The sequence below is a fragment of the Nothoprocta perdicaria genome, unplaced genomic scaffold, assembly GCF_003342845.1.
Source record: "Nothoprocta perdicaria isolate Ctin4 unplaced genomic scaffold, notPer1 scaffold_2, whole genome shotgun sequence".
Taxonomy (NCBI): domain Eukaryota; kingdom Metazoa; phylum Chordata; class Aves; order Tinamiformes; family Tinamidae; genus Nothoprocta; species Nothoprocta perdicaria.
In genome coordinates this window covers 1,184,723-1,200,384 of record NW_020455204.1, presented here as the reverse complement: position 1 = coordinate 1,200,384, position 15,662 = coordinate 1,184,723, and the positions used below count along the sequence as shown (strand labels likewise).

The 15,662-nt window shown below is 56.9% G+C and overlaps 3 protein-coding genes across 3 annotated transcripts in view; all 3 read right to left on the bottom strand.

Annotated features, from left to right (window-relative positions):
• Window positions 1–467, bottom strand: part of ACADS (acyl-CoA dehydrogenase short chain) — a 6,664-nt gene extending 6,197 nt beyond the window's left edge. The window contains exon 1 of the mRNA XM_026037441.1: window positions 452–467. Coding sequence (XP_025893226.1) covers window positions 452–467 — 16 coding nt within the window. The remainder of the gene's footprint in view (window positions 1–451) is intronic.
• Window positions 468–2,570: 2,103 nt separating this feature from the next.
• On the bottom strand, window positions 2,571–6,061 carry UNC119B (unc-119 lipid binding chaperone B). Its single transcript, XM_026037764.1, has 5 exons — window positions 5,827–6,061; window positions 5,383–5,496; window positions 4,807–4,918; window positions 4,415–4,587; window positions 2,571–3,705 (listed from the first exon to the last, which is right to left on the bottom strand). The coding sequence occupies exons 1-5, from the start codon at window positions 6,044–6,046 to the stop codon at window positions 3,593–3,595; spliced, it is 732 nt and encodes a 243-aa protein (XP_025893549.1). The 5' UTR covers window positions 6,047–6,061; the 3' UTR covers window positions 2,571–3,592.
• Window positions 6,062–9,080: 3,019 nt separating this feature from the next.
• On the bottom strand, window positions 9,081–14,441 carry MLEC (malectin). The gene is made up of 4 exons (XM_026037509.1): window positions 14,258–14,441; window positions 12,077–12,253; window positions 11,863–11,920; window positions 9,081–11,399 (listed from the first exon to the last, which is right to left on the bottom strand). The coding sequence occupies exons 1-4, from the start codon at window positions 14,420–14,422 to the stop codon at window positions 11,170–11,172; spliced, it is 630 nt and encodes a 209-aa protein (XP_025893294.1). The 5' UTR covers window positions 14,423–14,441; the 3' UTR covers window positions 9,081–11,169.
• Window positions 14,442–15,662: the final 1,221 nt, after the last annotated feature.

The following is a 15,662-nucleotide window of genomic DNA, read 5'->3' as shown; positions in this document are numbered from 1 at the left end:
CCCTGGTGGCCCCGCCCACTCTTGGCCCGAGGCCCCGCCCCCAGGCCCCGCCCCCAGGCCCCGCCCCCAGGCCCCGCCCCCGGCGCAAGGAGGCGGCTCCGTGCGGGGCAGCCGGTTTATTGGCGGCTATTGCTGGTGCTGGAGACCCGGAGCCGACCCGGAGCCGGGAGCCGGCCCCTCCGCTCTGCAGCGCCTGCCTCCCGGCAGACCCTGCCGGGCTGGGGCAGCGCCAAGGCCACGCGGTGACAGTCACAGGTCGGACCCGGGAGCAGCCGGGCTCCGTGTAGGAGGGCAGGGGAGTTGCTGGCGCTCCTCAGTGCCGAGGAAGAGGTGCTTGACCTTCATCTGCCCGCCGCCCGTGAGCGGGAGGTAAACACGGAAGAAGGAGCTGCAGTGAAGGCAGAGCCGAGAGGTGGAAGGGTCACGGGTGGCATCAGCAGCTCGTGGCCACCGCCTTCCTCCTTCATTCCGCCTTTTAGGTGCTGGTTTTGGTCCTCCTGAGCCCTCGAGGAAACATCCCCAGGCTCCAAAGGGGAGCTGCTCTGCAAGGAGCTGCATTAAAGTCCTCCAGAAAGCACAGAATGGAAGGGCTGCCTCCGGCGTGCTAAGGAAGGCCTGGTCCCGAAAGGGCTGATACTGGAAAGGTTCAGCAGCAGTCTGTGATTTTGGTCTCTTTTTAGTTTTGTTGCAGCAGAACGTAGTAAAGTCCTGACTTTTTCCTCCTTCCAGCTCAGCACATATGATCCGAGAGAGGCTCTCCACAGGGACGCTCCTTCCCTTGCGCCGATTTGCGCTGACACAAAGCGCCTGCTTTTATTGCAGGGCTAGGAGGAGACTATCCACGTGACCAGCAGGAGATCCCACTGAAATTCCTTCCTAGCCCAAGGGCTTGACTGGCTTTGATCCAAAGCATTAGAACGCAGAAACCATAAGGAAGAAAATGCTCCATGTTAAACCGCGTTTACCAAAGCCTGGGCTACAAAAGGAACAGGCTTCGCACAAGCCATCCAAGAACAGAGAGACCCCACGGAAGCGGACAAAGTGGGGACAAGAGTCCAGAAGTCCCTGATTTTGGGGGTTACAACCAATTCTCTGCCAGTGCCAGCTGACCCTCTCGTTAGGACTGTTTCTGCAGCAAGTTTTCTGGGCAAAGGCTCCCTAAAAAGCCAGAAACTCCGGCTAGAAACTATGCTAGGCCGCTGCTGCTGCCGGCCTCCAAGTTCTGCTATGTTTTTCCTGCAGTTTTCTTATTGCTGAACAAACTCTACATTCACCAGCAGGAAAGCAACCAATTCCACCACTTCCTCTCATCACTACCGACAAAGCAATGGCTATTCCAGCCAGGAATCCCTATTCCTAAAGCATGGAATGCCTGATTTCCATTTCGAGGTGCGTTCTGCTGCGCTCTGCAGAGTGGTGCCCAGCACGGGCTGCCTGCACAAGGCAGTGAGCTCTGCTGCTCCCTCTGGCACCAGCCAATCCTCCTGGCAAGTGTCTGTGAATACTTGGATGGATGGGAATCGTCAGGTAGGAGCGAGCCAGAGGAGGTTGCTTCACACAGAAAATGAGACAGAAGTAACATTTCAAGGCACCTGGGTTTATGCTACAGACGATTTCAGCTCAGCATCCTAAAGTCTGCCAGGAAATAATGAGCAGCCTCTTCAGACACTTTTATCCTGATATCTCCCAACAGTTTTGGATGGAATCCCCTATTCTGGGCAGCTCTGTCTTATCACGAGGAAGAACTTAGAGCAAAACCAAAGTTTCCCACCACGAGGCCCTCTGAGGACAACGACAGCAATAGGCCGCTCGAGCTCCACCGCGCAGCAGCTTCACTGATTCTGCAATCACCAAACAAGATCATTCCAGTGCCCGCAGGGCTGCTGCAGGGGCTGCACGTAGGAAAATCACTCATCTTCCAGCCACGCAGACCTCGCCCCTCCACATTCCCAAGACATTTGCTGTGGTTGCTCATGATTAATGCTCCTCCCCAGCCAGGTCATTTGTTGTGGTTAATCCTAATTAAACATCCTTCCCAAGAGCTGGGGATTCCTTGATGGCTGCCACCCCGCAAACTCTCCCTGTTCACACCGATGCCAAAGTCATCCTCCCTGCCTGGCCGTGGCTCTGCATGGCCGTGCGTGTGCAAGCAGGCTCCAGGCTGTGCAGTTCACCCCATCTAATCCTCCTAGTACACGTTCTACTCCAAATCTTACTTAATACATCAGGTAAGCAAGCGTGTCCCCCAGGGGTTAGGTCCATAGTTAGGTCCCGACTACCATAGTCGGGACTGAGCAGCCCAGGGAGGGGACAGGAGAAGTGACAGTCACCAGAGCCCGCAGGGTAACACACCCTTTGGTCTAGCGTGTGGCTAACTCGGAGGAAGAACGTCCTACACCATAAATAAGCAGGCAAAGCTGTGATGGGAACTTGAATAATTCCCGCTTTTTGGTCACAAGAATCCCACCGCAGAACACCAGCCGAGCAGTTTGACCTGGACAGCTTCTAGTTAATACATCACAGCTCAGGTAAAACAGAGAACATGAGCTGGTCACACCATCTCTTGCTCCAGAGACGGATCATTCAGGTCCAAAAGGCTTAAAAAGCATACAAAGATGGAAGCCTAGGAAGCTCCACTTCCCACACATTCTTAGGTGAATTTCCACATTCTCCTTTTTTCTCCAAGGACACTAGGACACCCCAGCTAGACTGACAACACGTTGCCAGCCTGAAGACATTCCTCCTTTAAGGAGAGCCTCAAATCCTGCACACGAGAAGCAGGAGAAACAAACTGAGATTAACTTCAGCTCTAAAGTTGACCCCAAGCTCCATAATTCGACAATTTACACAAATGAGCCAAAACAGAAATATTATCAGACTGACTCAATGACTAACCTGGATTAACTCCCTTTTTCTTTTATCTTGCATTTCTAGTGGAATCCCTGGCAAAATACACATAAAGCAATTCCCAGGAGCAGTTCAGGCTCCTGGAAGCAGAAGGAAGATTCCTGCACTGCATAGAACATGAATCAGTCTCTTACTTCCCACCAGGGAACATAAAGCTGCACCCTACAAAGCAAACCCAGTCATGCTACAGACTAAACCACTGCGCAGTGAAAGGCCATTATCCAACTGGGCTAGGGATCTGCTCTTCAGGTGCTGCTGCCTAACTGAAGGGGGCAAATTTTCATGCCAAGCAACAACTTACTGAAACAATCTGACCTCTCACAAGAGGGTAATCAGTCACTCCACTGGTCAAACACCTGAAGCACTAAAAGTGCAAACTAACTAAAAACAAAACAAAAAAGTAACAGCAATAATTTTCTAACAGAGCCTCCAATCCATAACCTAACCAAGGTACCAGAAGGTATCCAGGAATGGAGCAGGACAGAGGCAGGGTACATGGGAATGTTGCATAGGGAAGCGCTGTAGGGAGGTTTCCTCTACTTTCATGAGCTGCCTTCTTTTCTTCGTGTTTTCAGTCTCACACGAGGAGAAGAGGTTTGGCGAGAAGCCTTGCTGCACGAGACAGTAACTCGGGTCCCTCTCCGGATATCCGGAACGGCTCGCAGTAGCACAGCACATGTAACAGTTACTGCCCTCCGTTGTAAGCGTAGTCAGCCTTGTTGTGCATGATCAGCTTGTTGTCCACAAAGTAGAAGCTGTCTGAGCGCGTCTCGTAGGGGTTCTCGACCATCAGGCGGACTGTGAAAGAGAAAGCTCCGTTATGCTCCAGTACAAAGGGCTGCCGCACTCCACAGGGCAGCGCAAAGTCAGAGGAAAAAGGAGGCTGCCGCTTTGCTGCATTTACAAGACTGATGCTCTAGAGGATCCAACCGCACTGCCGAGCACTTCAAAAGCTCCGTCCTGCCCTTTCCATCCTCAGGACAAATGCAAAGAGGTGGAGACAGGAAACAAGGAGAAGTTGCTGCCTGCACGTCCGCGCCTCGGCCCCCAGCCCGCAGCCACAGCAGGGCCCACATCCTCCTGCTCCAGCCACAGCTCAAGCTCACACGTAGCAGCAGTCACGCGCGACCGTGGAGATCTTGCTAGCTCAGAAACCCGTCCCTCAGAGAGCCAGGGCTGACCCAGAGCAGGAGGACCCAGCTCTGACAAGCAAGTGCTGAAGACACACGGGTGGCTACCGAGAGCACTTTTTTTTTCCCCAGGGTTTTGCTCTCATCTGGACTTCTACACTGTTAGGCACATCCTGAGCAGCCCTTCTTGCCACCTGTGCCTTAACACGGGTTCTTTTTAAAAGATGGAGAATTTGCAGCACAAAGCTGTGACTCCGACGCAAGACTGAAACCAGAAACCAGCGTCTATCTGTTGCTGCCCCTCTCCCCTCGTCACGACTGTTTCTCCGTAAGCGGAGAGAGAGATGGAGACAAGTTAAGGCAAAGCAGCTACTTACTGAGGTCTTCCGAGAGCTGAGGGAATTCGTAGATGTGTTCGCACGTGTTCCTGCTGCTGGGGATGCAGAAGCCAAAATCGAAGTCAAAGTTCTTCAGCAGGCGATCTCGGAAGTAATGTCGCTCAATCATTCGGAAGTTTGACACCGGCTTTTCTCCCACTGTGAATTCCACGCTGCGGGCAAAAAGCGGGAAAAGACACCTAAGGCCACTGCCTAAGGGAAGGACAGAGCCTTGGACCTGAGGCTACGTGAGAACACAGCAAATCGTCCAGAAAGAGTTTGATATTTGTATGATAAAACGGAGTCTCTCTAATCCCTCGCTCAATTCAGTTAGAAACTAGTGATTCTTGGTAAAACAAAATGTTTATCCCTTTCTGTGAACCCATACTCACGTTGCGCCAACAGTCCGAAGACGGAGAAATGCCGGGGTGAACTGGTACCGAACAAAGCGGCCTGCGCTGGCATCGAGCTCGCCGCTGTCATCTGCATCTTCTTCATCTTGCTCTAGAAAATGCACCAAGCCAGAGTTATTCTGCTACCAGCTTAACTGCTAACAAGTGCATCAGGGCACGCTGGCTGTCACTCAGGCAATGAGCATAAAGGTGTTGAAAAATTAGCCTGGGACTCTGTGGCACTAAGAAATAAATCTATAATGAAGGTTATGTGAGATTTGACACAGCTTTGGTAGCTCTGGAGCAGAACCCCCCCTTTGCAGCCTCACAGGCAGCCAAAGCATATGGAAAGCAGCCAACAAAAAAGGGGAAATTCCCAGTTGATGGTATCCCCTCTTCCCACTGCCGCCACTCCAGGGTTTTAATCACACAGCCGGGAAGCTTCTCAGGAAGGTCCCGCGGTGGAAGCAGAGGGGTTGGGTGGCCAGGAGCAGTGCGGACCCTCCCCGCTCGCTCTGCCGGCTCCCTGGCTGCAGCTCCGGCTCCGCAGTCGCTCCGCGCGTTCCTGGCACTCACCTGCGGCGGACGGCTTTGCGATTTCAAACAGCACCGTCCCCGTTTCCAGGTCCCGGATCTTGAACCTGGTGAAGTCGATGTTGTAAATGTTGTCTTCGGGTTTGCACAAATAACCTAGGAGAGGAGGAAAAAACACATAGCAGGAGATCTCGGAGCAGCTTTCAAACCAGTTTCCTCTCTGTTGGTCCAAACCACCCGTTCCGCAGCAGTCTCGGCAGAGGGGAGGGCACAGAGGGGAGAGCGCAGAGACGCACGGAGCCCGGCAGCGAAGCGGGACGGCGGAGCGGGGCAGGACACGGAGCTGCCCGGTCCCAAAGCCCCGCGAAGCTCCAGCCCGGGGGAGGCCGCGGCCGGCCCGGCCCAACGAGGCGCCGGCGCCAGCGCGGCGGCCGCTCCGCGAGGTTCGAGGCGGCGCTCGGCGCACCCGGCCCGGCCCGCACTCACTCTCCGTGACCCGGCACAGCCCCAGGACGTGCTCGGGCCGCACGGTCTCCAGCGCCAGCAGCTCGGATTCGGTCCAGGGCGCTCCGGCCCGCGGGGGAGCCGCGTCCGCCGAGCCGCGCCGGCCCCGCAGCCGGCTGAGGGCGCCGCCGACCCCCGGCGGCGGCTTCTTGTCCGGCCCCGCCGCCGCCGCCGCCGCCGCGCGCGCCTTCGAGCCGCTCATGGCCCCGCCGCCGCCGCCAAGATGGCCGCCGCCGCCCGCCGTAGCTATGGGAGCGAGGGGCGGGGCCAAGGCGGGCGGGGCCAAGGCGGCTGCCTGGCAACGCGGGCAGCGCCCCAAGCTAAGCAGGGCCCGCCGCGGGCGGCGCCTGGAGGGGAGACTGCGGGCGCCGGCGCCAGCTCATGCCCGTCCTGCCTGCTCGCCCATCGTCCCCGCTAAGCGTGGCCTAAGCCCCCGGCCTGCAGTGCCACATCACTCCTTAGCTTAGTCTCAGGTGGAGGCCTCCAGCACAGTGAGAAGGGCAAGGAACAGGGAGCTTTGGCCCCAGGCAGCCCCATCCTTTTTGAAAAGGTTTTTGCAGCGGTTTTCCCACCAACCAAGGCCTCGTCACGCAGGTGGCTCTGGTAGCGGTAACCAGGAGGCAGCCACAGGGCCCCAACAAGACACCCCTTGATCCCTCTCCTGAGGCCTCAGCAGCATGGAGCAGCCTCCCACCTTCCCAGGACCTCCAAGGCCTGGATGGAGGCACCCTGGTGCCTCCTCCATCACCGGGAGACCCGGGAATGGCCCCGGGGCAGGGCTGGCCCCTCCAACAGAGGCCACCGTCCCCACAGGACCCGCACAGAGCGTCCCCCCGGCACAGAGCAGCTCGCTGGCCCCAAGTGACAATATAATCTCCTTTATTTTCCTCGCAGGCGCCACTGGCGAGCGCAGCCAGGCGGCCGCTTCCAGAGCATCCCCTCACCCGCACGTCCCAGGGGAAATTAAAAAAATTAAACGGCTACCAAGTACCAAAAATAAAACACCCCCCGCCCCAACACGGCCCCGGCCGGCCGTGAGCAGCCAGGCTCTGCGCCCCGGCCCAAGGCAAAACCACCTGGGAAGAAGGAAAAGTCACTGCAAGTTGTTATAACACAGAGCAACAGGCGGTTGGGAAAAGAAAACCCTCCTTTAAAACCTTGCGCGCAGGTGGGGAGGCCCCGGAGGCCTCTCCTGCCCTTGAGCTGCTCCCGGCCCTGCTTGGCCCTGGCCTTGAAGTCTCCATCATGCAGCCTCCGAGCCGAGACCTTTGGTGTTTGCAAAGGATCATTCACATTTTCTAGATCAGCCAGCGCTGTTTCTAGGAGTTTCTAGCACTTTTTTTTTTTCCTCCCTCTTTTCTTTTTTCTCTCTTCAATAAAGCACTTTCTGGAAAAAAAAAATAAATCAAAACCTATTGATAACCCGCAATCGTGTCCCACCGCTCGGCCCGGGGGCAGCGCTGCCTCTCCCCTCGCCCTCCCCATCTCCCCCCATCTCCAAAAATAGTATTTAATATACAGCAATAAACTCTGCACAAGCCAGAGTCCCGGAAGACATGGACCTGCCTCCTCCAGCCCCACTTCCCCGCCGTCGCTCCAGGGCGAAACGCGGATGCTCCAGCCTGCCGGAGCGGCGCATGGAGCCGGGATGCGGCACGGAGCCCGTGAGGACGGGCCGGAGGAGCCACGCTGCTGGAAAGAGCATCCACGAGTCGCGTTCGGCCTCGGCCTTTGCTGGGATGCAGGAGCACGGGAGGTGAATGAGCTCAGCGCTGGCCCGGCTCCCGCTTCCCGCTGCGCTCCTGGGTCGTTCCCTCCCGGCTCCGTGAGCAGCAGGGAGCTCTTCCCACGTCTGAGTACTGGGAAACACTTGGCTGCTCCAATCCGTCTTGCGCCAAGAGCGGAGGCTGCTCCTCTCCTCTTCCCGCTGCTTCCCACCAAAACAGGCCCATCCAGGCCAAACCTCTGTCGTCCAGACGCGTCCCTGGCTGCCGCTGTCCCGTTTGATCCCGAGGGAATGCCGAGGCACAAGGCACATGGCGCTGCTCCCGATTCGCGGCCTGTCGGAGAGCGGGACACCCTTGGGCACCCCAGGGAGGCCTCCGTGCTGCCTGCGGGACATCCCGGGAGACCAGACCCGAGGAGGCTCTTCCAGTTCTTCTGCCCCAGCTGCTCTTTCATTCCATCGACCTGGATCCCAAGGGATTTACGTGCAGCTCCGTGCTTCAATGGGGACCTCTGGAGCCAGCATCAAGGGAGAGCAAGACGGTCCCGGGCGAGCGCGGGCAGGGCAGGGCTGTCCCTGGGAAAGGAAGCCTCGGGAGCTCCCTAAGGAAAGCAGCTTCTTCGAACGGACTTTTACTCAAAGCCCAACATAAAGGCACCAAAAAAAGAGACGGGAATTTATTTGGCTTTCTGCTCATTGCCACCTGGGGTTCCCCCACGGGCCGGAGCTGTTGTTCCAGTCTCTCCACAGAGGGGAAAAACGGAAGGCCTGGCGTAAAGGGACAAGAGTTGGGGAGCAAACAGTAAGGGACAACTGTCAGCTGCAGCCCACAACCCTGGATAGAGCGGAGGGCTGGGAAAGGAAGGAACACAGGCATTAGAGCCATGGTTAGAGCAGGGCGCAGATCGCCCACAGCGAGGGCATCCATCAGGGTTGCCTCGTCCATCCCTATCCACACAGAAACCTTGGGAACGGAGCTGGGGCTGATCCGGCTGCTCCTTCCCGCTCCCGGCCCCACAGCGCAAAGTGGGAGCCGTGCTCCTGCCGGCACCAACCTCCTGTGTTCCCACATGCTTCCTTTCCTTTCCAAGGCAAACCTGACAGGGAGACGGACCGAAACAACTGCTTGCAGCACTGGAATGGGGTCAGGAAACCCCAGGATGGTCTAAGGAGCTGCTGCCAGCTTTGCACTAGTCACGGGGACAGGTAAATCGGAGCCCAAACAACTAAACTGAAGCCAACAAGGCTGAGAGGCCTCCTCCTCCTTTCCTTGTTCCAACACCCACTCGAACGGAGCAACAACTGGCGCAGGGGCAGTTGGAGCCCCGAGCGGCTTTGCCCGCGGTGCCCGATGACTCCCGAGGGGCACCCTGGCTCCAGCGAGGCCGGGACGAGCTCCCATCAAAGTCCCGTCTCCAACCCGTCTCCAACCCCTGGCGAGGGGGCCGTGCCAGGCGGGCGAGCGTCTGCTCCAGGGATGCACAAAGAAAGCAGGAGCTGCAGGACGTGGAGGAGAACACCCCCAGGAGAGGCCTGCGCCCAAGGCTGGGCTCTTTGCCTAACAAACGAGAGCAGGCCGTGCTTCTCCAGGCAGATTAGGATCTGAACGCCTCCACGATCCAGCTGGAGCAACCCAGAAGCTGAGGAGGCTTTTCAGGTACCAAACACACAGAGCCCAAAGCACAAGGAGTTGAAGCAGAGCTAGCAGATGAAGCAGACAATTCCAAGCTTTCTGAAGGGTTGCTCTTGGGATCTGCCCTCCTCCAAAGCCGCCTTCTGCCCCCCGCATGGTCGATCCCTTTGCTTCTCCAGAACTGTGTCTGTTCCCGTGGCCACACTTCCTCCACTCAGGCCATAAACAGGTTAATTTAGATCCCACTGCTTGCTTTGCAGCTTACACACACAGAATTAGGGTCAGGCCCGAAGCAGGGGTGTATGCCACCAGAAAGCTGAGGTTCAAAGAGCTGGTCCAGGGACCAGGGCTGCGGCAGCTCCCCGAGCGCCTGCCTGGAAGCCAACAACACCCCACGGCTCAAGGGTCAGGGAGAAGCGCCGGATTCAGCAACAGGGCCCAGCGGAGCACACAGGCTCCTCCTGAAATTTTGCTGACCCTTCTAAGCTTGAGGAGAGGCCAAAGACTCAAGGAGGATCAAACTCAAAAACCACAGCAAGGAAACGCATGTCCGAGGAGGAGCCGCAGAAGCCACGGGGACGCTGCTCAGGGCTGCTGTGCTGGGTGAGGAGCGGGTTTATGAGAGCAGCTCCCAGCTCCTGCACGTCAAGATCTGCAGGCGCAGCGAGGGCTTCTCTGCCCTCCTCTGCTCAGCCTCGGTCAGGCGGACGCAGGCTCTGCCCGTGCAAAAAGACACGCCGCTGGGGGACAGCGGGTGACCCAAGGGACCTCGTCCCCACAACCCTGCTGGCTTCCCCAAGGCAACAAACCACCTTCTCCAGCGCTGATATGTTCGACATCTGGCCCTGTATCGAGCACCTTGATGGGCAAAAGCCTGTGCTAACTGAAGATGCAACCACGTCCATGCAGTCCCAGCACAGGGCAGGCCTGGTCTGGAGCAGGGGACGAGGACTCACAGGAGCATCCGCAGGCTGGCTCCACTCCGTCCCCTGGGCACAGCACTCACAGCCACGGAGCTAGAAAGCTCAAGGAACAAGACCAGAACCTTCCTTCTCGGTCACCGGGTTCTCGCTTCTTCCAAAGGAGAGGTCGTTGGCTAGAAAGGGCAAGACAAGGAACTGTGCTTAAAATGGGCTTGGAAAGAAAAAGATTCAAGGGAACGAGAGCCAAAAAAATCAACACAGAAAATAAGCGTATCCTGAACAGACGCTAACACAACACCAGCCTCTTGCAGGCTACGGCAGAGCCCCTCTGCAATGGATCAACCGTTACAAGTGTCACGCTGGGAAAGTCTCTCCCGACCGGTGCAGCAAATCAGGCCAGATAAATCCCTCTGCTCCGGGCGCAGCTTGCCCCCTCGGGAGGGAAACTCCTCCGCAGAGGCTGAGTGGCAGCTTGGAGTCTTGGTACCTTTATGCAGGCGAGTACCACAGGTCATGTTGCTCACACTCGGGGAGATGCTGAAGGGCCAACCTCTGTGCTCTGTCATTACTCACCCAACGGCACCACGACATTTCCACGTTCCCGGACAAGACGTGCAGCAAGTTTTAAAGGGCTGCTTCCCAGCTTAGGGCCATTACTCCTCCACCCTGCAAAGGCAGAGCTCTTGCAGCACGTGGCTTTCTTTCAGCGTGGGACACGGCCCAGAACCACCAGCATGAGCTTCCAACAGCCCAATACACAGAGAGCCACGACTCAGTTAACTCTCGAGTGCCCCAGGGAGGACTGGAGGCTGCTCGTGGTGCGAAGGGGCAGGTAGGGCCTCGCTGCTGGCTGGCAGGGGAAGGTAAGCTCCCTCTCACCCAGATCTGCTATTCATTCCAAGCGAATCTTTTTTTTTTTTTTCCTTTTTTTTTTGTTTTTTTCTTCCTTAAATTATGAACAGTATGGAGAAATTGAAAGCAACCATGTTTGGTCCAACTCCTTCCCTCCCAGCCCCGTTGCTGATGCTCGGTGGGGCTCGCTCTCACAACCGGCAGAGGCAGAAGAGGGTGGGAATGAAGACACCAAAGGCCACCAATATGGGGAACATGAGGCTGCTGTTGTCTGAGGCGTAGGGGTTTGGTGTGCGCGGGCCTGACTGAACTCGGTTCTTATTTGCCTGCTTTTTGACACTGGAGCCATCATCATATTCATCTTCATCATCTTCTTCCTCTTTTTTCTCCAGACCGGGATGAGGCTGCAGCTTTGGAACATCTGTTGGGCAAGAAAAAAAGGTTGTGAGGAGACACGATGGGGGAGCGGAAAATAAAACCCACTGCCTTGTTCTCAGATTCCAGGTGAGAAACACGATACCACCAGCTAAAAGGTCTCCACAAACCGCAGGGCCGCTGCCAGCATCCATTAGCCAGAGGGAATTTACCTGTGGCTATAAATAGCCAAAGCTGACAGGCACGTTCCCCTCTCCTCTACCCCATATGCAGGAAGACATGAACCTAAATCCACGCTTATTCTTAAAAAAAGACAGCTCTGCATCCACAGAGGAACGGGAAGATCCCTCACACCTATGGCAGACTAAGTGCTTCCTGCAGGGGCCTGGCCTAGAGCGAGAAGCAGTTTTGGCAGAGGAGGGTCAGCAAAAACTATGATCTCATGGTCTGAGAAGCACCAGGCTGCTCTCCAAGGAGAAAGAGGCGCCTGGCTCAAAAGCTGCACTCACCTTCCACTGTTCCTTGCAGGATGTATAGGGCACAGATTTTCGGATTGTCATAGTAGCCCTGGAGAAAGGGAAGAAGAGGGTCAGCGCTGCAGAGCAGGGTAACAAATATTCTCCCCACCTACTGTCACCTCTCCTGTCCCCCAGCACGGCTGCATCTCACAGCTGGAGGGAAAGGGAAAGAGAAATCAGGGCTCTGCCCAGCAGGGCTTGTTACCTTTACAAACTCAATGTGGAGCTTTCCCGTGAACGTGGAAACCTCTCCCTGGACACTCAGTTTCCCCTTTTTGATACTCATGGGAATGATCTCATCATGAGCCGTGCTGTGTCCAACTCTGTCAAAAATGTCCAAGTCCTTCACCACCACGTGGCCGTTCAAGCGCACATCGAACACCTTTGTGGGGGAAGAAACGACAGTGTCAGAACGGATTCAGGCACACGACAGTTGAAAGGGAAACAGAGCAGGAAAGGTCGGGGCTCGTTAAGCACCAAGGACAATGCGGCATCGCCTCTCCCACCACCCATCCTCCATTCCCTTGGGAAAGATCCAGAGCCCACGAGCAGCCAGTTAGACACTGAAGCACTGACACTGCTTGCAAAAACGTTGAAATCTACATTCCATTTTTAACATAATCCCCATTTCTGGTAACCAGGACTGAGGACAGCAGGCTTTTGCTCTGGCCGGCTGACACTTTCCTCTCTCAGCTTCCTACCCACTGGCCGAGAACCCGCTCCCACGCGGGTGCCGCGACGCTCCTCGCCAGTGGCGGGGCCGCTTGCAGCGAGCAGCCTGCGCGGCAGGGGAAGCGACGCGGCGATGGCAGCGGCAGCAGCGGGGCTGGCAGGAAGCGAGCGCTGAGCCGCTAACCACACGGGCGAGCTCGGAGCGAGTCCTCGCGGCGGCAGCGACTCGGGCTGCGCTCGGCACACGGGAAGTCCCGGCAGGACCATGGGAAGACGGAGCAGCCTAAAGGTGCCTCAGCCCTTAGGTTTACAGAATCAGAATCACAGGAGGTTTGAGGTTGGAAAGGACCTCTAGAGATCATCCAGTGCAACCCTGTGCTCTAGCAGGGTCACCTGGAGCATGTGGCACAGAGCGGCATCCAGGTGGGTTTGGAAGATCTCCAGAGAAGGAGACTCCACAACCTCCCTGGGCAGCCTGTGCCAGGGCTCTGGCACCCTCACAGTCAAGAAGCTCTTCCTCATTTGGAGATGGAACTGCCCGTGTTGCAACTTACACCCATTGCCCTTTGTCCTGTCACTGGCCACCGCCGAGAAGAGCTTGGCCCCTTCCTCCCTACATTCCCCCTTCAGGTACTTATACATATTGATCAGATCTCCTCTCAGCCTTCTCTTCTCCAGGGAAAACAGGCCCAACTCAGTCTCTCCTCGTATGAGAGATGCTCCAGTCCCTTAATCATCAATCCCAGAGTAGTTTTTGCATCCGTTTGGAAAGGCAGCCCCACCAGCTGTGCTCTGAGAAATACTTGTATGGCAAAAGGCCACACAGCACATCAGGAAAGCAGTCCATGAGTGCAGAGAAAGCCAGAGTAAGGCACATACCCCTTCCTTCTCAGTTTATCGCAAGGCTCCGAGTTCTTTGTGCTTCTGCCTCTGTACAGGAGCTTCCAAGGTGAACAAGGACCTCTCATCTCCAAAGTGCTCTAATGAGAGCGGAATTTATCTCTGTACTCTCAAGGTCAGTTTGAACCAGCACAGAGCTTTATCACACCCTCAATTTGTTTTCTTTAAGTTGATCTGATCACTTCCTCAATACCAAACGGGCACCAGTTCTGCTACCACAGAGATGTGGCAGGGGCAGGAACAAGCAAAGAGGGAAAAAACTCACAAACCCACTTCTCCTCAGAGACAGAGCAACTTAAAACAGATCTGATATTGGTTATGTTTAGCTGCAGGCATTTGCATGAGAGCACTCCTTTTGCAGAGCACTTCTCCAGGCCAAACCTATATCCAGAACATGGAAGACAGCTCCATGTTTCAGGGCACCCTCCTGAGAGGGTCTTTAGGGATGAGGTTAAATTTCATACCTCATTTTACCCCTTTCTCTAGGGCACAGGAAAAACCCCAGTGCATGAGACAGCAGAGGCTGAGGAAGAACTTCCCTGTGAGGGTGCCAGAGCCCTGGAACAGGCTGCCCAGGGAGGCTGTGGAGGCTCCTTCTCTGGAGAACTTCCAAATTCGCCTGGACACGACAGGGTGCCCCATGCTCTGGGTGTCCCTGCCGGAGCAGGGGGTTGGACTGGATGATCCCTAGAGGTCCCTTCCAACCTCAACCACTCTGTGATTCTGTGAGCAGAAGCCACCTGAACACGCCCAGTCCCAGGCAGGAATCGCACCTGGGAGCGGCGCAGGTCTCTGGCCCGGAGCCGCCGCTCACCTTCTGCTGCGACTGCGCAAAATAGACCTCGGCAAACTTCAAAACCAGCACGTAGTCGCCCTCCTCCTTGATGGGCACTTCGTAGCCGAAGGTCTCCTCGTTGTAACGCTCCGTCTGGTACAGGATCTGGTCTTCCGCGTTGGAGCGCAGGATTGGTAGCTTCATGCCGTAGTCAGAAGCTGAGTTTCAAACACAAAACCACGAGAGGAAAGGTTAATTTGAGGCACAGGGGAAGAGATTTTCCATGTTCTTCGGTGCTCAGTTCCCTCGGTGGCTGCAGCACTTGCTGCTCTAGTCCGACTGTTCCCGCTCTGCACTCGGATCACAAGGACGAGCTGCTGGAGCAGGAACAGGGGTAGCTGAAACCCCAGCACCCAGGTCCTGTGCAAGACCGCATCCTGAGAGCAGGAACCCACTCACACCATTTCAAAGTGGACATCCAGCTTCACACACAGGCCACAGAGCCAAAGGACTTGGCCATAAAATCCTGCTTCGAAGAGGAAAAGCACCTGGAATACTTCTGCAACATTCCCAGGTCCAAACTCTGCAGTACCCAAATAAAGCGCACGTGACAACGTTGGATTAGAAGTCAGTGGCACCGGGATTTGAGTGCCCCCCTCTAGGCTAACACGTAGGGGATGGCAGAAGGGCCCAAAGTGTCAGACACGTCTTACACAACCCCGTGTTCCCATCAGAGCCACGCGACACCCGTCGGCCTGAAGCCCGGGAGCGGGAAGGACGCGCGCCAGCTTCCAAAGCACCATCAGCTGCAGCTTCACGGCCTGAGCATCGTAACCACCGCGCTGAAAAGGGAGCACGGAAGGGCTCAAGAAACACCCCAAAGGGGCCGACACCTGCTAAAACCACCCACGGTGACGCTCGTTTCTCCTTGGTTTCCTGGTTTCTCCTTGCTGGGCGGTGGAAGGGAGCGTGGCGGCAGCTCCCCCAACACCTCCGCACAGCTCCGGTGCCCGGCAGACACCCACGGAGCCCCCGTGCGGATCGGGACCGAGCTCCCCGCCGGCACTCCCCGCTTCCGCTCCCCCTTCCCGCTCCCCTTTCCATGGGGACACACCGCGCTGGGCAGGACAGCGCGAGCGGGAGCGGCGGCCGGCGCCGCTGCCAAAGCGGGAGAGGAAAGCGATGCCAGGGCCCGTCTCCCGTTACACGCAGCCCCGCAGCCGCCTCCCCCAGCGCAGCCGGGGCGCGGAGGGACCCGGAACCGGCCACGGCGAGGATTTTAAGCCGCCCTCCCGCTGCAAGCAGAGGTTTCTGCCCAGCTGCGGGGCAAGGCCAGGGCTGCGCAAGGGCAGCAGCTCCTGGAGGAAGGGGCTGCGCGAAACGGGAGCCGCGGGGCAGGCAGCGAGCCGGCCCGGCCGCGCTGGGGCCGCTTCCCGGCTCCGTG